This window comes from Ursus americanus, chromosome 22 (genome assembly GCF_024610735.1).
Source record: "Ursus americanus isolate L20-20 chromosome 22, mUrsAme1.1.p, whole genome shotgun sequence".
Lineage (NCBI taxonomy): Eukaryota > Metazoa > Chordata > Mammalia > Carnivora > Ursidae > Ursus > Ursus americanus.
Window position 1 is genome coordinate 24,797,201 of NC_142148.1, and position 21,097 is coordinate 24,818,297.

The window sequence follows — 21,097 nt, forward strand, 5'->3', positions numbered from 1 at the left end:
CCGCACACATTATATTTGGTGTCAAAACTCATTAGACTCATTAGAAAAAAGCTCATTAGAAAAACTCATTAGAAAATAGCTGCTGAGAGTTAAAAAGCTGAGCAGAGATTTCATCACCTCCCCTGTGTGGTGCTGTGGAGACGCTGGTTTGAATTTAAGCCTGATTAAGGTGGAGTGGCTTTGACAGACACCTTGGACTTTTAGTTAAGACCCAGAAGATGATGCTGTAGGAGAAATGGCCATGCCCTAGAGATAAAGACTCCCCCTGAGGAGTAAGAGCAAAATCAAAATAGTTTCACCCTCATGAAACATAAGCCTAAGCCTCGGCAGAATCAAGGCACTCTACTTATATTCTCTGTTTTGGCTATCTTCCTCCCTCTTTGGAAAAAGATGCCACCATTCAGAGCCTCTATAATTTTTATCATAGGTCTAGCATTGAAAATTACAAGGCACACACACACATACACACACATACATACACACAAAGGACAAATGGACTGAAATCCAAGAAATTAAAATATACAATATAACAGACCCATAGGTGACTCAATTATTCAAATATTGAGCAGACAACAGGGCAGGCAGCCCATCAAGGATGAGAAGGAGACCTGAGACTTTCAGCATCTTGAGGCAGTACCTGTGGGGATCCCAGGTGAGTAGAGTCAGTTTCAGGACCACTCTGATGCCCCGGGTCTCCGTCAGTTGATTCTGAATGCGCTCTGCAGTGGGGCAGACCTTATAAATGGTGAGTGACCCCTTTGCTGGGGAGACGTGGCACTGGGTGATGGACAGCTGGGAAACTGATGGGAATCCCTCAATCTCACCATGTCTGTCCAGCACGTCCAAAGCAAACATTCCTGCATAGAAAGGCCTGGGGGATTAAGGGGGTAGGCACTCACTTGTGTCAACTGATGTATCAATAACATATTTCAAACTGTACATCATGAATCTCACCAAATGCAGAGGCACAGAGAATGTAGGGAGCATTGAGAGAGTCTGGAGACTGTGTTGTGACTCTCATTCATGGCCCTGTCCTGCAGGTTTCCGCTTCTGTGCCATGAGTGAGGTGGACCCAGAGACTGTGAGGGACGAAGCCACCAGTCTGAGTGGAGGCAAGGGGGGATGTACCCTGGCCTCAGTTGAGAGAGCCTTGGGGTCTAGCCTGGGTCTCCCTATTCCATGCTGTTTGACACTGGACAGCTCCCATGTCCTTTCTGGGCCTCAGTTTCTCCATCTATAACAGTAGCTGGCATTGACAGGCAATTTTCACAAATGCTTGTGGAATCCTTGTAGCATCCTTATGATATAAAGACTATTATTAAGCCCATTTTACAGGTGAGGAAACCAAGACTTAAGAAAAATTTGCCCAAGGTCAAAGAGCCAGTTTAGCGTTGAGTCAGGATTTGAGCCCACGCTTGTAACCTTGACGCCACATCCCAAATTCCTCCTTGTAGAGCAGAGCTGAGCCTCCTTGTAGGATGGGAGTAGCAGCTCTCTGTTGCCCTGGGAAGGCTTGTTCCTCAAGGCCCGAAGGACAGATATGCTCCATCATTTGCTCCAAAAACTGGAACCCCCCCTCAAGCTTTAACTTAAAAAATGTATTAAAACATATATTTCAGATTATTCACATAATCTGTGTTTATAAAAAATTTACATTTTTAAATATAGAAATGCATAAAGAAAACAATATCTGTATTTAGAGATGACCTCTGCTAGCACTTCAGTTCCTCACTCTCTAGTCTTCGTTCTATGTGACTGGATATACACACAGATGTGGAGAATAGTCAGCCATCTAACCTTTCACAGGAGGTCTTCCTGAAGGGACACCTGAACAGTATAGTATATTCTCTTGTCTGCCACATTAAGTCACTTAACCATTCTGGCAAAGATCAGGCAGTTCCACAGAGTCCCAGCCATGGGAACCTTGTCATGCTGATCTCCCACCAACCATCCCTAAATGCTGCCTACTCATTGTTTCACTGATATGCCCTGCTCCTCCTACCACAGGACCTTTGTTCAGGCTGATCCTATGGCCTGCCTGGAAAGGAGCAAACACTCCATAAATCTATGTTAAAAGAATGAATGAATGAAGGACTCATTCTTTGAAGCCTTGTTCTTATCTCACCCTTACCAAGAAGGTATTAGAGATTTCCCTGGTAGAAATTAGTCTCTAACTCCAAAGCTGGACATTTGTCCCCCTATTCGACCCCAGGTCTGAGGATATCAGCTTCTGCCTCTAATTTGTCAGCTTTTAGGGGCTGTGTCTAAGTTTGGCTGTCTCCCTAGGCCTTGTACTACACACTTTGCACATCTCATCTCATTTCATCCTCTCCAAACCCTATGAGGGATTGACGCTCCAACACTCACATTAAGGGCAAAGAGGCTATGCTTTGAGAAGTTGAGGGATGAGCTTCCAGCCCCTAGAAGAGCCGAAATTCTTCAGGGGGTAGACCTAGGGGGTAGACCTAGGGGTAGACCCTAGAGCCAAGGACTTAATCACAATTCAATTTCATCCAGTATGTTTTCTACCTATGGGCACGTGTTAGAGCCAGAAGGCCATTCTAATGTGGGTCATTTGAGAGCAGGGGTTCCCAGAAGATATTTCAGCATGACGACCCGCCAAAACAACACCGCACACCCTCTCTTTGTAGAATGTGGGCATGGAAGCCCAGGAGAGGAGGCAGAAAGGGCAGACAGGGGTCAGATTCTAGGGGAAACATAATGCCAGGCTTGGAGCCTCTACCCTGAAGGTGTTTGTTTGCTTGTTTGTTGTAAGATTTTATTTATTTTAGAGTGGAGGGGGGAGGATCAGAGGGAGAGGGAGAGAGAATCTCAAGCAGACTCCCCATTGAGTGTGGAGCCTGAAGTGGAGCTCCATGTCCTGACTCTGAAATCATGACCTGAGCCAAAACCATGGGTCAGTCGCTTAACTGACTGCGCCACTTGGGTGCCCCTGTTTTCTTTTTAATAGACTATTTTTCTGAGTAGTTTTAAAAGCAAATTTGAGCAGGAAGTGCAGAGTTCTCTACCTCCTGCCCCCTATGCACACAGAGCCTCCTCCTTTGCCAGCACCCCCACCAGAGTGGAGCGTTTGTTACGGTGATGAGCCCCCACTGACACATCGTTACCTCCCACAGTCCACAGTTGACATTAGGGTTCGTGCTTGGTGTTGTGCATTCTGTGGGTTTGGACAACTGTGCAATGACCTGCATCTACTATCACAGTATGCAGAACAGCTTCATTGTCCTCAGAATTCTCTGCTCTGCCAGTTCATCCCTCCCTCCTTCTGAACCCCTGATAATACGGATTCTTTTTACTGTCTCTATAGTTTTGCCTTTTCCAGAGTGTCATATAGTTGAAATCATCCAGTATGTAGCCTTTTCATTTACTAGGCTTCTTTAACTGAATAATATGGATTGAAGTTTCCTCCATGTCTTTTCCTGACTTGATAGCTCATTTCTTTTTAGTGCTGCATCATATTCCACTATCTGGATGGGCCACAGTTTATTTCTCCTACTGAAGGACATCTTGGTTCTTCCAAGGTTTGGCAGTTATGAATAAAGCTGCCCGAATCTCCATGTGCAGGTTTTTGTGTGGACATATATTTTCAATTTCTTTGGGTAAATACCAAGGAGTGTGATGGCTGGATGGTGTGGTGAGACACTCTGGAAGCTTCGATCAGGGTTGTGAAATGTAGGTCCACAGGTATCATTGTCAGCACACCTGCTCCCTTTGGTCAGGTGGATGGGCAAGCGTTTGCAGGACAGTAGGGACCAATGTGACTTTGCCGGCTGATCTTGGATGCGAGCTAAGGAGAATCACTTTGTTCCTTCCTCTGGAACCAAAGGTGCGGTCTTGGCCCTTCCTACAGCGCTCCCAAGCTGTGGAGGGTGGGATGCATGCTCCCGAGCCGTCAGTGCTGGCCCTGGAGCCTAGTCTGGGGGCCCAGGATAGCAAAGGCTCAGCATGAGTAAGCTGCAGGAGGGACTGCTCCAGCTGACCTTCTCTCGTGGGCATCCCTTCCCTGGAAGCCACGCTCTCTCCCTGGCCCCCAGCCAGCTCTCCACCCCAACAGCTCCTGCCCTGGGTGGGACCTGGACTGGCCATAGCCTTTGCCTCCTTTCAATCCACCTGACATATCACCTGCCAGAGGAAACTTCTGGAAACTGATTGCTGAGGCTGTGTCTCCCCCGCCCAGAAACCTTCCATGGCTTCCTAGTACCTAGCCCAGCGGTTCTCAAAGTGTGGTCTGGGGGCCCATAAGAAACTTCCAGGGGGCCTGCAAGGTCCAAACAAATTCTAAATTAATACAAAGACGTATTTGCCTCTTCTCTCTCATTTATCTCACAAGTGTAGAGCAGAATTTTCCAGACACTCCATGACATGTGATATTGCAACAGACTGAAGGCAGAGCAGATGTGAGGATCCAGCTGTCTTCTATTAAGCCAGTCATTAGAGATGTAAAAAAATGTAAAACAGAGCTATTCTTCTCAGTTATGATGTTTTTAGAACATAGAGCTATTTTTCATAAAAATATGTCATTTTGTTAAAATGCAATCAGTTTATTATTTTTAAAAATAAATCAATAAATATATATTTAAAAAATGTCTCAGTATCTGTTTCTTTTATGGCAAATAGCGACGGGTGGAATCCATGTAGACAAAAGCTCTTTGCGGTCTTCGGGTTTTGAGGGTGTGCTGAGGACAAAGAAGCGTAACTTGTGGCTCAGAGGGTCACGTCTAAACTGCCTGCAGCGTGGCATTCAAGACCCTGTCCTCCACTGGCCCTTCACACATTTATGCTCTAGTAGCATCCAGGTCCTGTGGGTCCCCAGGGGACACTTAGGTTGATTCTCGCCTCCCAGCCTTTGCTCACGGGGGTCACTTCTGCTTGCAATGCGCTCACCTCCCTTCTTTCCCTGTCGGCCTCTTAATTTCAGCTCAGCCGGCACCTGCTCTGGGAGGCCTGCCCCTTATGGCACGCAGCTCCCCCAGGGAGGCTGTGTGCTCCCGTCCTGTCCTCTCCCCTCCCAGTGCCCCCCATGGGCACAGAGCTTTGCAGGAGCCCCCTCGATGCTGCTGCACTTAGGGTGGGGGGGGTGGGGGTGGTTAGGGGTTTGGAGGGGGCTCCCTCTTTGGTCACCCCCGAACTGCCTGGCACAGGGCCTGGCCTAGCTGGGTGCTCAACAACCTTTCTACTTTTTGAAAATCCATTGTATTTATTGCACAAACATTAACACAGAAACAAGTCACCCCAACAAATGAAATTTGTCAAATTGTCGCATCCCTGTTCAGTTCCCCCACCCAGTGTCAGTTTTTGCATCATTGCAATACCAGCTAAGCACAGTCCTAAGATTTGTATTTTCACTCAGCTGTAAAACACAGTATTTCCCCAAATTAAAAAAAAAAAAACCACTCAGAAAATAATCTGTTGAGTTGAGTAACAACAGACTCTCCTAATTTGGGACCTTTGGCTTCTCCGGTGTGATGAAGTTTATTCAACTCCCATTCAAAGAGCAAATATTTAAAATAAAAGTGTCCATCTGCTGGCAAATATATGGTGAAATGTATATGCTCTCTCATCATAGTGCAAACAGAAAGATCCGGTTTGGTAAATTCTGTGATGTGTTCCTGGAATCACAAAATATTCCAACGCATAAAGTAAATAATTCTGATCCTGAGATGTTATCCTCAAGAAATCGTGCAAACATTGGAAAGATCTAGCATTTATTTAACTGGATTAAGCCTTCAAAATTGTAGCCCGCACTGCAGTTTTGCACCCTGGTTTCTGGATGATTCGGGATCCAGTCAGGTTTTGCCTTCTTTCTGCCCATATATTCCCTTATGACAGTTGTTCCCTCACCTCCTCCAAGTGTCCTCCTCTTCCCTGAAGCCTCCTTCATGGGGCGTCACCATCTCCAGGAAGCCCTCACCCCTCTTTGGGGTCTGGGCCGAGTAGGCCAGCAGCCAGAGCTGGTCCCAAGGTGCCAGGCTGCCAGCAGAAGGCTGCCTCACTTCTCCACCCTGTCACCTTTCCCCTCCATTGGCCACATTAGTCACCAGTGGGGCCGAGTGGCCTTGGCCTCCCCCCGCCCCATGTTCTGGCTTCACTTACCTAGGAGCCCCACATCGGGTCCATAGTGCTTATGTCCTCAAGTGCCAGGGATCTGGCCCCGGCTGACAGAAAATAATGACAAGTCTCCTATACCCCCAATCCTGGCTTGCTAGAATTTTCCCGTACACCTACCCACTCAGGTGTCCTGGAGATGGTGTCTCATTGTGCACAGAAAGAAGGGGTTCATTCATTCATTCAACAGTTGTTAGTGCTCATGCTGTATCTGGTCCTCTGGGCACCAGAGCTGCTGAGGAGAGGGAGGTACCTGCCGTCAAGGAGCTCGCAGGCTCAAGGGCCAGACTGATGAATAAAAAAGGTGAAAACCAGACTAGCCAGAGTTGACACTTTCTAAGTGCTGTCTCCATATTGGCCAGTAATGGCAAGGTCGCTTGGGTAGGCCTACATGTCGGGAAGCACAGTGTCTTTTTTGGGGAATCAAGGAGGGGCATCTATCACTTAGCTGGGGGTTGACTCCTGAGCAAAGTTTTAAGGCTGAGCAGCCAGCTGGAGAAGGAGAAGGAACGGTGTCCTAGGTAGACCTGACAGCATGGACAAAGGCTTGGCACAGACTCAAGCTGGTTACTGCCTGAAGAAGCCCTGAGTTTTGAGACCTCCTTGGCGTATTTTTTGTGAGAGGTGGGTTTGTCACAAAATAGAAAGGAAAACTCAGGCTTCTTCCCTGGCTGGAAGGGAAGCAGCCGCTCTAGAGGGTGAGGACTTTGGCTTCAATCCAGCTTTGCCTCTGACCAGCTGTGTGGCCTTGGGCAAGTCACTTGCCCTCTCTGAACCACAGTTGCTACATCTTCCCCCAGGATCCATACACTACATCACTCAGAAAAAAACAGAATTCTAGGAGATAACGTACATAAAGGTTTAATACAGGGTTTCTCAACACTATTGATATTTGGCCTGGATGCTTCTTTGTTGTGAGAGGCTGTCCTGTGTATTGTAGGATGGTTAGCGACATCCCTGGCCTCTACCTGTGAGACGCCAGTAGTCTGCGACAATTGAAATATCTTCAGACATTAGAGGATGTGGAGAAAGGGGATCCCTCTTACACTGTTGGTGGGAATGCAAGTTGGTACAGCATTTTGGAAAACAGTGTGGAGGTCCCTCAAAAAGTTAAAAATAGAGCTACCGTATGATCCAGCTATTGCACTACTGGGTATTTACCCCAAAGATACAGACGTAGTGAAGAGAAGGGCCATATGCACCCCAATGTTCACAGCAGCAATGTCCACAATAGCTAAACTGTGGAAGGAGCCGAGATGCCCTTCAACAGACGAATGGATAAAGAAGATGTGGCTCATATATACAATGGAATATTACTCAGCCATCAGAAAGAACGGTTACCCAACATTTGCAGCAACATGGACGGGACTGAAGGAGATTATGCTAAGTGAAATAAGTCAAGCGGAGAAAGACAATTATCATATGGTTTCACTCATTTGTGGAACATAAGGAATAGCAGGGAGATTGGTAGGAGAACGAAGGGAAGAATGAAGGGGGGTAAACAGAAGGGGGAATGAACCACGAGAGACTATGGACTCTGGGAAACAAACTGAGGGTTTCAGAGGGGAGGGGGGCAGGGGACTGGGATAGCCCAGTGATGGGTATTAAGAAGGGCACGATTGCATGGAGCACTGGGTGTTATATGCAAACAATGAATCATGGAACATTACATCAAAAACTAATGATGTACTGTATGGTGACTAACATGACATAATAAAAAATTTAAAAAACCCACAAAACTCCAGACATTGCCATCGTCCTGTGGAGGGGCAAAGTCACCTTAGGTTGAGAAACACCAGTCTAATACAGTGCCTGGTATGGAGTAGGGGCTCAATAACTGTTTATTTTCTTTCCCCTTCCAGTCTGGAGGGAGCACTAGCTCTTGTCCTGTTGGAGGAGGAAGGGCCTTTAGTGATCACTGTGCAAATAGGGAAACGGGGCTCAGAGAGAAGTTAGTAGCCTAATGTCACACAGCATGTTACTGGCAGAACGAGTTAGGTAAATAGAGACAAAGTAGCCTTGACAAGGAGACCCCAAAACATAATGGTTTAAATAAGCTAGCTCATTGCTTTACAGCCACAGGGCCCAGAGATGGGTAGTCAGGGGCTGTTGAAACAGCTCTGCTGTCTTCAATGCAGGGCTCCCACCTCCAGATCTCAGGCAGCTGCTCCACTTGTTCCCATTTGTAATTGGAGAGAAGAAGAGAAGGTCAGGAGGAAGGGGAGGGAACGCCCCCTTTGTCTGTTTTCAAAGAAGCGCAATGACTGACGTGGAGCTTGAACTCCCAACCTCTGAAATCAAGAGTCGCAGGCTCTATGGACTGAGCCAATGAGGCGCCCCTTTCGTTTAGAGCACAAAGTGGAATTTGCCGCATCACTTCTGCTGATATGCCATTGGCCAGATCTTAGGCACATGGCTACTGCAAGGGAAGCTGGGAAATGTAGTCCCAGGCTGGGGGCCAAGTGCCCTGCTAAAACCTGGGGAGGGAAAGAAGACTGATCACTGGGGGACCGTTGGTAGTCTGGCCATAAAGACAGGGTGAAAACCCAAGATCGCCAATGACCATGGTTCTCTCAACCACATCAGGGCTTTCATCAGTCAATCAACAAACACAGGGAGGTCATAACAGCAATTTCAGCATGTAGATGGGACACTTACCTGGGCTCACTAGCTGTCAGGCCCCAGTTAGACACTTCCCACCCTCACAACAGTTCAGCGAGGGAAGTTGTTCTGCTAATTCCATTTGATGGGTAAGAAAACTGAGATTCCCAGAGGTAAAGTAACTTGCCCACGATTTCAGGGCTGAAAAGTGGCAGGAACCATGTGGAGCTCAGATGTGCCTAATCCCCTGGCCCTAGGCTTGTGCCCAGCAGCCCCTCGGGACAACCTGAACTGAGGTCTTCACAGGAGTGCTCGAGAGAGCTGGTCTGTGGCCCCTCCAGGCCACCCCAAGGGCTCAAGGGTCCTCTGAGGTGACGACCCCATGAGGCAGCCTTCTTCAGAGGGGAGGCCTTTGTGGAAGGAGTGGCGTCCTCCTCCCTACAGGGCAAAGGGGAGACTGGGGCCTGCATGTAGGCAGAAGAACAGCCTCAAGAGGCTCTCATTTGTCCTGGGCAGAAGAAAGCAGTGCCTACCAGGGACCAGGGAGGCAACCAAAGTGCCTGGGCAACAGGATATCAACTCTCTAGGCAAAGACTTTCATAGTCATGTGTTCAAATCCTGACTCTGCCACTTGCTCACTGTGTGACCTTGATGAGTCACTTTGCTCTGTGAGCCTTAGTTTCTTCATCTGTTAAATGCGGGCAAAAATAGTGTCTCCTGGTGTTGTTAGGAATTGGTGAGGTTACATGTGCCAGCAAAGGCAGCTCTCCATGATAGCATCAGCAGAGTGATGCTGTCTTGACCACGGCCAGGCACAGCCTGGGGTGAGCTGAGTTCTAGGGTGTGGGTGGAGAGGCCTTGGACGGAGAGAGGAGCTGGTCTCCATGGGGTGGTTGAGCACCCTCAAAGTGCTTGGCTTCACCAGGCTGGCAGGGCCCTCGTGCAGCCTAGCCAGCGGGCACACAGACCCTCAGGGCTGGGTGGGTGAGCCCTGGTGTCCAGGGACCATGGGTGTTCTCAGGTGCTGCTTGAATTGATGTCTGTCGCAGGGGAATCCTAGCCCTTCAGAGGCACGGAGGGGCAGACTGGGATGTGGCCCAGGCCCCTGACCCTATGTCACTCTGCCCTATACTCCTAAGCCCACAGACCCAATGTCCCCCATCCTCCAGAAGCCTTCTCACCGTCTCTGGAGGGGAAGGAAGGAAAGCTGTGGGTGCGGTTACCCAAAATGTGACTGTCCCATTCTCACTGCCTACCTGGGGCAGAGTAGGCCCTCACTAAATGCCTGCTGAGCAAGTGAATGGATGAATCAAGTCTGCCATCGCCACCAACTGGCTGTGTGACCCGGGGTTGGTTTCTTACCCTCTCTGTGTGTCAGTGTCCCCATTTGTAAAACAAGCTGGAGAGTCCCAGAGGTCCCTTCCAGCTCCCACCCAGGTCTCTACCACCCTAGTTGCCCCCCCCCCAATCCCAATGGAGGGAATGAAATGGGCCATGCAGGAGGGTGCAGAAGTGGTCTTTTATTGCAGGGGTGGAGGGTGGTGAGCACAGAGGCTGCTGTCCCAACGGTGAGGAGTCGTCTCTGGGAGGGCTCCTTCTGGCTGCACTCAGGCCATCACTCTGGTTGGGGGTGGCTGCACCTTCCCAGATGGAGATGCTACAAGGGACACCGTTGAGCCACTGGGCACCTGTCTGGAATGAGACCACAGCCATCAGACACTGTTGTCCAAACTCTTTCCTACAATCCCAGGCAGAGTGTAAGGCCTTGAAGAGGGGGCTGGGGCCTGTGGTTTGGGCTTTGTCTCTGACACCTGGTCCTGACCTACCCTCCTCCCCTTCTTGTGTCCCCTCACCTTAGGAACAATGGCAAATGTGAAAAGACTGATCAGAGGCCAAGACTGGAGCCGGGTTCAGGGCTCAGTATAGGATGAGGATCATGGATCAGTGTGAGATCAAGGTCAGGGCTCAGTCTGTGACTGATGTCACTGCTTAGTAAATCACTGAAGTCAAAGCTCAGTGTGTGAGCAGGATCCGGGCTCGGTCTGGGTGTATGAATAAGGCTCAGGGTGCAGAGTGTGACCAGGATCAGGGCTCAGGCTGGGGCCAGGGCCACAGTTCAGTCTAGGACCAAGATTAGGACTCAGCCTGCCGCTAAAAAGAAGAGAAGCCAAGCCTTTCTTTGGGGCCTGTGGAGGAGCCTCATCCTCTGTCTGGGGCCCAGAGCCACCCCTTACCTTCAGGTGGGCATCACCAGCAGTCCTCCTCATCTCCCTCTTCAGACATCGTTATGCAGGTGGTTTTCCTTTTGAAATTTATCTGAAGGAACAAAATAAATAGCAGGCCTCAGTCTCCAGTAGAAACCGGATCCCTGATGGCCGCCCCTCTCCAGTCGGTTAGTCTGACAGCCATGGGATGTCAGGCACGTCAGTCCACCTCTCTGAGCCTCAGTTTTTTTATCTGTAAAATGAGTATAATGACAGTACCCACCCCACAGGGTTGTTGCGAGGATGCGATGGGATGGCATTTGCAAAGCACAGAGGAACTGATGCCCAAGGAACTGATCTGTGGCTGTTTCCATAGAAGGGCCACCTCCAGGACCCTGACACCTTCACTTACCCCACTTCTATTGCTTCAGCATCCCCAGCACCCCCAGCCTTGCCTAGAAACCCAAAGGCCGAAGAGAACCTACCCCCCCAACACACACCTAGAGAAGCCACAGGTTTTCATAAAGAGGGAAAGAGAAGGGCAGGTGTTTGCTAGTAATGCCTACTGGGTATTAGACTCTATGCTTTTTCTTTCAATCCACTCGTCACCCTCCAGTGTTTACAATCTTGGTTCACCTGGGAGGAAACTGAGGCTCAGAGAGGCAGAGCCACTTGAATAAGTCCCCACAGTTGCTAAATAGCAGAGCCAGAATTTGAACCCAGATCTGGCCCATCTTCTTTTCTCACATCGTTCTCCCAGGCAGGTTCTGCAGATTCAAAGAGGGATGATGGTAGAGAGCTCACAGAGGCCCACAGAACCCTCTCAATTTTGCCACACTCTCCCAACTTGATCTGATGCTGGGCCTCCTGCTTCTCCGGTCCCCTGCCCACACCTGCTGTGGGGTGGGCACAGGGTGCACGCCTGCCCTTGGAAGGCTGCAGAGGGAAAGCACCCCTGGTCCCCAGGCTGTGACTTACCAATGATGTCCTGAACAATGTGTGCATCCAGGGTGGAGAGTAAGGTGTGGATCAGTGGGCACACCTGAGGGGGAGGGAGAGAGAGAGAGAGAGGGAAGGAGGGAGGGAGAGGAGGGCCAGGAGCAGGAAGGAGGACAGATCATTACCAGTTGGGGTCAAGCTCCCACCCACCCACCAAGATCTCAGAACCTTTGACCCTTAGGATTCTAGAACAATAGACAGCCCAAGACTGGAGAACCATAGGATGCTGTAATTCTAAATCCTTAGCGCATTGGATCCTAGAACCCTGAGAATCTAGAGGGTTAACATCCCAGAAGCCTACAGTCTTAGAAACCTTGAGCTTTGGAATGCTGGAATTTTAAGAAATCCAACAGCGCCCTGGGAACCATAGAACAGAGAGTTTTTCACTCGGTGTGTGTGTGCAATTCCCTGAGGATCTCATTAAAATGCACATTCTGGCTGGGAGCCTGCTTCTTCCTCTCCCACTCCCCCTGCTTGTGTTCCCTCTCTCGCTGGCTGTCTCTATCTCTGTAGAATAAATAAATAAAATCTTTAAAAAAAATAAAATGCACATTCTGATTCAGCAGGTCCGGGGCAGCTGCAGGGTAGGGGGCGGGCAGCACTGAGAGCCTGCATTTTCTCACCAGCTCTCAGGTGAGGCCCCGGGCTGCTGGTCAGAAGATCATATTTTGAGTAGTGAGGCTCTAGTTCAATGAATGACAGAGCCACCTGGAGGATTTTTCTTTCGTAAACCCCAATTCCCAGCCCCCTTCCAGAATGACTGATTCAGACTCCCTGGAACTTTGGGCGCAGGGTAGAAATGGATTGGTATGATGCATAGATGAAAATACCCATTTTATAGCTCTGTGTTTATGCTTTAGATGAATTATATAAATGATATTCATTTCTAATTATGGTAGCGATACAGTTTTCTTTTTAAAATAAATGTATTTAAATAAGCTTAAGTAAAATTGTGTTGTTTAAAGGAGGAACACCCTAGCTAAAGGGGCATATCGCGGGAGTAGGTAGATACGGCGAATGGCCCAAGTTTGGGACCCAGGGATTTCAGCTAATGTCAGGTCCCTGCTCCTCTCTCCCCCTCCCCAGGCTGAGTAAAGGGGCACAGGTTTCAGCTGACAGCCCGATGAGGAGTTTGCCCCTCAGAAGAAAAGGTGCCCAGAGAGTACAGTCGAGGCTGTGAACGGCACACCTGCCGCCCCTGCCCCCCAGGCATGTCTCTGGGCCCCGAGGAGTGGAGGACTCACATCCTTCTCTACCAGGCGGGACACGGTCTTTGTCAGGAAGCTGCTCACGGTGTTCACGGCCTTCCTGATCAGAGTGTTGTGGCTGGAAAAGAGTGGCAAACGATAAAGCCTAGTTAAGTGGGCCGAGCAGTCACGCAGCGGGGGTGGGGAGAGGGTGGGAGGTGGCGGAGCACCTTGAAATCAGGTAAACCAGGGACACTGCAATGCCTTTCTAACCACAGACAGGGCCTCTCTTCAGGGCGCCCCACTTCTGACCAGAGGCTCGCCACCACCTGTGAGAGTCTCATCCCAACCTTAAGACCCCACTCTTTCATTCGACACCTATCTACAGATCACCACCTGCCTGCCAGGCGTCCACGGCGCTGAGCAAAGCACAAGCAGCTCCTCACCTGGTACCTAGACACGACACAGGTCTTGCTAACGCTGGCTCCTTCCCACCTTTAGCTCTCAGCGTGACTGACACCTCCTCAGGCAGCCCTCCCTGACTGCTTGCCTAAGGGAGGGCTTTGTATCATACAGTCCTGTTACATGTACTGCTCTGCCGAGGGCTCATCATAATCTGATATTTTCCTTGAGGGCTCTTTACTGATGGGCTGGGCACTTGTCTGTCTGCCTTTCCCTCAGGACAATAAACTCCAGGAAAACAGGGTCCTCCTCGGTTATCACCAATAAATTCTCCAGAGCTCAGAGCCTATTTGGAACATAGCAGGTGCTCAAACATTTTTGGCTGAATGAAGGACTGAAGTAAACATAGAATTAAATATAGAATGATGGGGCACTTGGGTGGCTCAGTCAGTAAGCGGCTGCCTTCGGCTCAGGTCGTGATCTCAGGGTCCTGGGATCGAGCCCCACATCACGCTCCCTGCTCAGCAGGGAGTCTGCTTCTCCTTCTCCCTCTGCCCCTCCCACCCCCACTCATTCTCTCTCTCTCTCTCAAATAAATAAATAAAATCTTTGAAAAAAAATAGAATGACAGCTTGTGACAAGTACTCTGAAGGGCAAGAGTAGACGATTTTGAGGGAGAATAGGAAGAACCTTTTTTAGAACCTGAAGGTTGAGAAGTACGTGGAGGTGGAGGGGAAAAGGTGTCCTGGCAGGCCAGAAGAGCGTGTGCACAGGTCTGGAGGTGGGAAAGAACTTGTGCGGGGCCCAGAGTAAAGGCCAGTGCGTCTGCAGCAGGGTGACCGAGGACAGGAGTGCAGTGATAGGAGGACGGAGCCAGATGACGTTGAACCCAGATGGCCGCGGGGAGTACGGCATGAGCAGGCTTGGGCACCAGGGCAGAGAGCCATTTCACAGATGTGGACACTGAGACCCAGAGCGGCGGATGAATTCCCTGGGGCTGCAGACAAGGCAGTACCCAGCAGGGCTCAGGTCTGTGCATCTACCTCCCAGCCTTCCTGAATAACATCAACAAGTAGAAGCTTTCTTTGCTTTGGGGGGATCTTTAGGCAACCTGTGATCAAATCCCTCGAGGGGGTAAGGTGGAGTGACTGACCTCTGCTCAGGGCGCTCAGGGCTGAGAGCCGAGAACCCAGCCTTGTTTCCCCCAAAGCCAACCTGCACGGCCTTCAACTTCCAGACCATTCTCCTCCAACAGCCGCCTCCAGGGTTACCCTTCCTCCCCCCACCTTCTTCCTCCACCAAACCTGCCCTTGCAAGCACACAGTTTAAGAAGTAGATTTTGCGGATTAACAGGGATCAGTGATTTAAATGGAGAGGCTTCAGTTTGCAAGATCTCGTTTCGGGAATTTTCCGGTGAACGGAGGACTCTCTGGGGACAATCTGAAATCAGAGCCCATGGTAAGCATTTCCTTCTCCTCTCCTTCCCACATGGAGGCAAGAAGGAAAATACAATTGATTATTATTGTGATGATTATTGAGGGATATAATAATGACGAAGAGGGCGATTTTTCAAGAAGAAACAATCCTTAATGTGCTGCACTAACAATGGAGCTTCAGAAAGCACGGAGCAGAACTGACAGAGCTGTAAAGTGGTCAGAGGACAACGCTCCTGTCTCAGGAATGGAGAGAACAAGAAGACAGTCAGTGCGGGTATCCCCATCCCCGAGCGCTGAGTGTGTGCCCCGCTCTGCGCTAAACACTCGTATTTTCCCAGCTGGTCGGTCAACCGCTGGGGAGAAGGCACTGTTGTCACCTTCGGTTTACAGATGGGAAAACTGAGGCTCGGAGGGGCTATATTGGCCACGAACTTGTAAGTCGGTAGGTGAGTGTTGAGCCTACACTCTTTTTTTTCGCCATGTTGTGCCACCTCGTGGGTACAGGAATAGGGCTGAAGCTCGGGGTCCTCAACTCCTCTGAGAGCCCAGCTCTGCTGAGATGGACGGCCCTTACCCGCCCAGCACGGTGAGTGAGATGCTGTCCGAGTCACTGCTGCATTTTCCTATGGTCACGCTGGGGACTCCAGTCTGGGCATTGGCTGCAACTCTGACATCAGTCAGGAGGTCCAAAGAGGCCTTCAGGTTGACCACCTGGCCAATGACAGGCCTGTAGGAAATAAGATTCCCAGTGAGCAGAGGTCTAGAAGGCCCGCTGGGGTTCCTCTGCCTGTGTGGGTATTTAACCCTCCAGCCTGTCTGTGGATAATGTCAGCATTGTCTGGTTTCCTAATTAAGATTTACATTTAGGGCTTCTTCGCCTGGCCTCGTGGATGTGGTTCGTAGGACAGTTTTATATAGCACCACCCTAATAATGAAAATAATAATAGTTAACATTTATTGAGGGCAAATTATATATTAGGCATTCCTAAAAAGCATTTTTTGGGGGCACCTGGGTGACTCAGTAGGTTAAGTGTCCAACTCTTGATTTTGGCTCAGGTCATGATCTCAGGGTCCTGAGATTGAACCCCATGTCGGGCTCCCCACTCAATGGGGACTCAGCTTGAGATTATCTCTCCCTCTCCTTCTGATCCTCTCCCTCCCCTCTCTCTGTCTCTCTAAAATAAATAAATCTTTGGGAAAAAATTCATTTTTCCTGGATTAATCCATGTTATCATTACAGCAACACCATGAGGTGAAAGTACTATTATTATTTTTATTTTCACAATGGGGAAACATTGGCATAATGCGGTTAAGTAACCATCCCAAGATCTCATAGCTAATGAATGGTGGAATCCCCGTGGCCTCAATTTATCTTCTTCCCCACATGCTCATTTTCCTACCTATTTCTTTCAAAGTAATTAAAATACTTTAAAATTAGGTTTTCCACACATGACTTTCATTGTATACGGTACACTACTCTATGTGTTTAGCCATGATGATCACTGCTATTTAAAGAGAATCTCAAGAGATGAAATAATGCTGGGGGAAATTGTGCTAAAGAGTTATAAAGGCTCATGTCTTCTCAGTTTTTCAGATTTTACAATTAGACAATGTTATGATTTCAGAAATATTTAATGGAGGATTCTTTTCAAAGAGCCTTGGTTATGGCCAAAGTTCATTAGGACATTTTAAGGCTTCAGATTTCGGAGCTGGAAAGGCCCCTTCATTTACAGATTACGAGACTGAGGCCCAAGCCACACAGTAGCAGGGAGAAGAGCCCGATTCTGGTTTGGAGACCCACCGGCCGCGCTGTGCTGCCTCTCCCAAATCCCAGGTTCTAATGCATACTCACAGGGCCAGGGTGACATCAGCGACGACGGGGACCCTTATGTTAATGCCTCCGGCATCAGGAGTCAGTTCAACTTTGATTTTCAGGATGCGGGAGTTAATGATGTTCAACCTGTGCAAAACCCACGATTTCCCTTTGTCATTCCTCGTGACAGCCATGTGCGGAACCCTTCGCTACGCCAGCATCAGCCTGAGCATTTGGGCCTCACCAACCTTGCCTTCTCTGGCCTTCACAATAGCCCTGTTCAGAGGTTTGATCCTCTCCATGTTATGGCATGGCGTCCTGAGGCTCAGACAGACGTAATTTCCCACAAAGATTCGAGGGAGGACTAAGTACCAGAGTCAGAATTTGAACCCATAACTGTTTGACTCCCAAACTCCATGTGTGGAGCCAGCTATGTGGCATGAACTCCTCTTCTCTCTCCTCAGGGGATTCAGAATTTTATCCTCAGCTATATTTGGAGAAGAAAGTCTTACTCCTCGGAAAAGGGATCTCAGGCATCAGCAAACAGGTGGAGGTAAGGATTAAGAACATCTTCACCCTGATCCTAAAATTATATAATATGGGAGCCCAAACCCATGAGATGCCCAGATTGGCCCCACAGCCCTCCTCTAATATGCTCAAGATCTGATGAACCTGGCCTCAGACCACCTTGACTCTGTGGGGAGGAATGTGATTTATCAACCTTTTTGTCTTTGACCTTAAACTCACCTCCCCAAAGGTGTGTGTTCCCTTTTCTTGGAGCAAAGATCTCCACCTTGAAGCATCAACTCACCCCAAAGTCTCATTCTTAGCTGAAATGATCTTAGAAAGAGCATCGTTCACCAAGTTCTTCACTTCTTGCAACTTCTGCTTGGCCAGGTGCCAAGCCTTGGATTCCTGAAGCTTCCTCAAGTCAGCGGTCAGTTTCTGAACGACAGCTGACAAAAACAATTGCCATTTAGTGTCATGCATCACTTTTGGAGCAGGAACCATGTACCAGACACTAGGTAAGACTATTTGCCTATATCATTTCATTTACTCTTCATAACAACCCAAACGAGGCAGATATTGTTACTATCTGCATTTTCCGATGAGGAAATAAAGGATCAAAAGGTTGAGAAATGTGCCTAAAGTCATGTGGCTGGGGGGTCTTTGTTCCTTCCATGCTGTCTTCATACTAATATATACTCATCATTCATAAACAAAGCAGTCAATTAACCAGGCATTGCATATTGCTTGTACACAAGCTTCTAGTAGTGACTTGGCGGGGGGGGGGGTGTCTATTGCTCTAAAAGAGATGTTCACATGAGTTTGAAAAACTAGGTCAAACAAAATGAGAGAATAAGAAATGGAAAATCTAGAATCAAGGAAAAAGTATGGCTCCAACTCATAAAAGTGGCAAATGGGAGTCCCAGGTTGACAGCTTCGCAGTAGGCCCAGAGAGCAATAATTCGTATAGAAGTATGAAAACAAAAGGTCTTAATGGAAGGGCTCCAGGGGAAAGAGAGATTAGATAGACATGGCAGATGTAGAACAGTACATATGAAAAGAATTAAGGATATGTGTATAGAAAATAATTCAAGTGAAAAACAAGGCAATTATTAACTCAAGGAAAAACAAAGGCTGTACAAGAGAAGAAATGTAAGTATGGTTCTGCAACTTGGGTCTACAATGGATGGTATCTACCTAGTTATAATGATTTAACAAAAGAGAGTACCAATTTCAATAAAAGTATTTTTGGTCCTATAAATCATTAGGTGACCTTGACTCAGACACTTCTGTTTCTGAACTCAGTTTTCCAAGCAGTGAAATTAGAGAGTGGGTCTCTCCTATACCTTTGAAGCTCTAAGCCCTAACGATCCCTAAGCCCCGACAACGTTTGAAAGGTAGTCATTTATAGCATTTACTTCCTCCTGTGTTTATCAGTGTGCTGTTAATGTCTCAAGAAAATGAAAAGAAAGCCAAATTCTTTTAAGAAATCAGAATAAAAAAGAGACATGAGGAGCACCTGGGTGGCTCAGTCAGTTAAGCATCTGCCTTCTGCTCAGGGCATGATCTCAGGGTCCTGGGATCGAGTCCCGCGTCAGGCTCCCTGCTTAGCAGGGAGTCTGCTTCTCCCTCTGCCTCTCCCTCCCCCTTGCTTGTGCTCTCTCTCTCTCTTAAATAAATAAATAAATAAATAAATAAATAGATAGATAGATAAATCTTAAAAAAAAGAAAAAAAAAGACATGATTAAATATAAAGCTAAGTAGCTTTAAAGCTACCTTGGCTTAGGTATAGCTAATTTCCTTAATTTCCAATGCATTAATACATATCAATAAGAAAATTGAACAACCTAGCAGAATATGCTATGACTACGAACAAAATATTTATTCTAAAATATATAGCTAATAAAATATGAAAAAATGAGTGAATTCCTTTATAGTTAGAGAAATGCAAAGTGAAATGAGTTATAATCTTTTATCTATGAGATTAGCAAAACTTTTAAGTTGCTCATACGAATGCTGTCAAGGGAGTAGAAAAAAACACACTCTCCCAAGACCTTTGGAGATAACTTTCATTATTTATAGGGAATTATTTGTCAACATCTCCTATAATTTAAAATGTGCATACCTTTTGAACTTTTGAAATCTCACTTTTAGGAATTTATCCTTTGAATGTATTAGGAAAAATTTGCCATGGTATAATGTATAAAAGGATATTCATTTGAGCATTGCTTGTTCCCAGAAGAATAAATGAATGAACCAGGAACTGAATAGCCACCTTTCTCAGTAAACCACCCATTAAGAGCAGCCCCTGGTGGCAGCCTCTGATAATGCAGGCATAGCATTCAGGAGGCAAGTTCCTAGGTACCACTCATCATCCCTTGTTGACTCACATTCAAGTGTATCGTCAATGGTCTCAAGTCCTTTTTCAACAGCAGGTTTCAGCTTGTTCACAGCATTACTCAGGTCATCGTCAAGATTTCCAAGAAGAGATGCTGAGGTCCCAGTGAGCAGACCGCATAAGAGAACAAGTTTCCAAAGCTGAAGCATCTTGTCTTGACACCTGGACAGTCACAGGAGGAACAGGAGTGAGAATTACCCAGAGGAAAAAGGAATCTTTGATAAGCACCTCTCACTCTTATACTTCACATTCCTTTAAGATAGATGTGGTTGGCTTCTATTTTACAGATGGGCAACTCAGGTCAGAAACCTAGAACAACTTGTCCAGAGACACACAGCCAGTGAGTAGAGGAGCTGAAATTTGAAAAGTCACTCTTAACTCCAAGTCTATGTTCATGACACAAAAGTCCTTTGCACATGCTGGCTCCTCTGCCTGGACCATCTTTCCTCGTCTCCGCAATTGTACCCAAGTCATTTCCTACCGACTCTCCAGCTTCAGTAAGACATCATGCCCTCCGTGAAGCCCACTCTGGGCCCCTTCCCTTCCCAGAGTCAAGGTTAGGGGGTCCCACCACACCACCCTGCTATCTTTGTCCTCTGATCAGAGTCTTAGGTGCCAGTTAGTGATGACTTGTCTGCCTTTCCCACCAGGCTGTGAACTCCTTAGGGGAGGGACCACAACTTATTTTACTGTTCACTCTCCAGCCCCCAGTAAAAAACCTGGACCTAGTTCGGTACGATAAATATATATTTGCTGAATAAAAGTATGAACAAATAAATGGGCACCACGTCATGACCCTGCATGGCTCATCGGTTTGATGCTTCTTCTAATATAATCTCTCTCTTAATATGCTATATTCAAAATATTGGTAAATCCAAGAGGCCCCATCCTTCTGCCTCTTGCCCCCAAATATTCTGAAGATCACCATGTGGGGTGCCGGGGGGGGGGAAAGCCCACCACTCACAGGTTTGGAGGAGGGTGTTCAAAATCCTTGCTCGTCTGTGCGGTCTCCTGGGGTTCTGCTGGGTGTTGGTGGCCTTTATATGGTGGTGACAGGATGGGAGGCTGTGCACAGAAGCAAGTGCTGTTCCAGGGCCATCCAGAGAGATTCCAAAGAAAATAACCCCTGTCCAGGATGAGCAGAGAGATTTCCAACCCAAAGGTCACACCCAGGATGCTTGAACTGAAATGGGTGGACATGCAGAGATCTTCCTGCCAAGACTAAGACCAGGCTCTCGTGGAGCCTCCAGTGGCCGGCCAAGACAGTGGCCATCATGAGTGGGGGCTGGGGTAAAGACTGAGAGTGGATGAACAGGAGAATGGTCTGGTGGGAGGACCCATAGTGATTATGCGGCTAATTCTGTCCTCACTTGGGAACTGAGGCACAGAGAGGGGAAGCAACCAGTAAGGTCAGGTCACCCAGT

The 21,097-nt window shown here is 48.0% G+C and overlaps 1 protein-coding gene across 1 annotated transcript; it reads right to left on the reverse strand.

Moving 5' to 3' along the window:
- Window positions 1-546: 546 nt before the first annotated feature.
- BPIFA2 (BPI fold containing family A member 2) lies at window positions 547-19,828 on the reverse strand. Its single transcript, XM_045810588.2, has 9 exons — window positions 19,666-19,828; window positions 17,580-17,724; window positions 16,808-16,915; window positions 15,530-15,682; window positions 13,175-13,256; window positions 11,910-11,973; window positions 11,679-11,827; window positions 5,863-5,972; window positions 547-871 (listed from the first exon to the last, which is right to left on the reverse strand). Exons 1-9 carry the CDS (start codon window positions 19,820-19,822, stop codon window positions 547-549), a joined length of 1,293 nt encoding a protein of 430 aa, XP_045666544.2. The 5' UTR covers window positions 19,823-19,828.
- Between the last annotated feature and the right edge of the window lie 1,269 nt (window positions 19,829-21,097).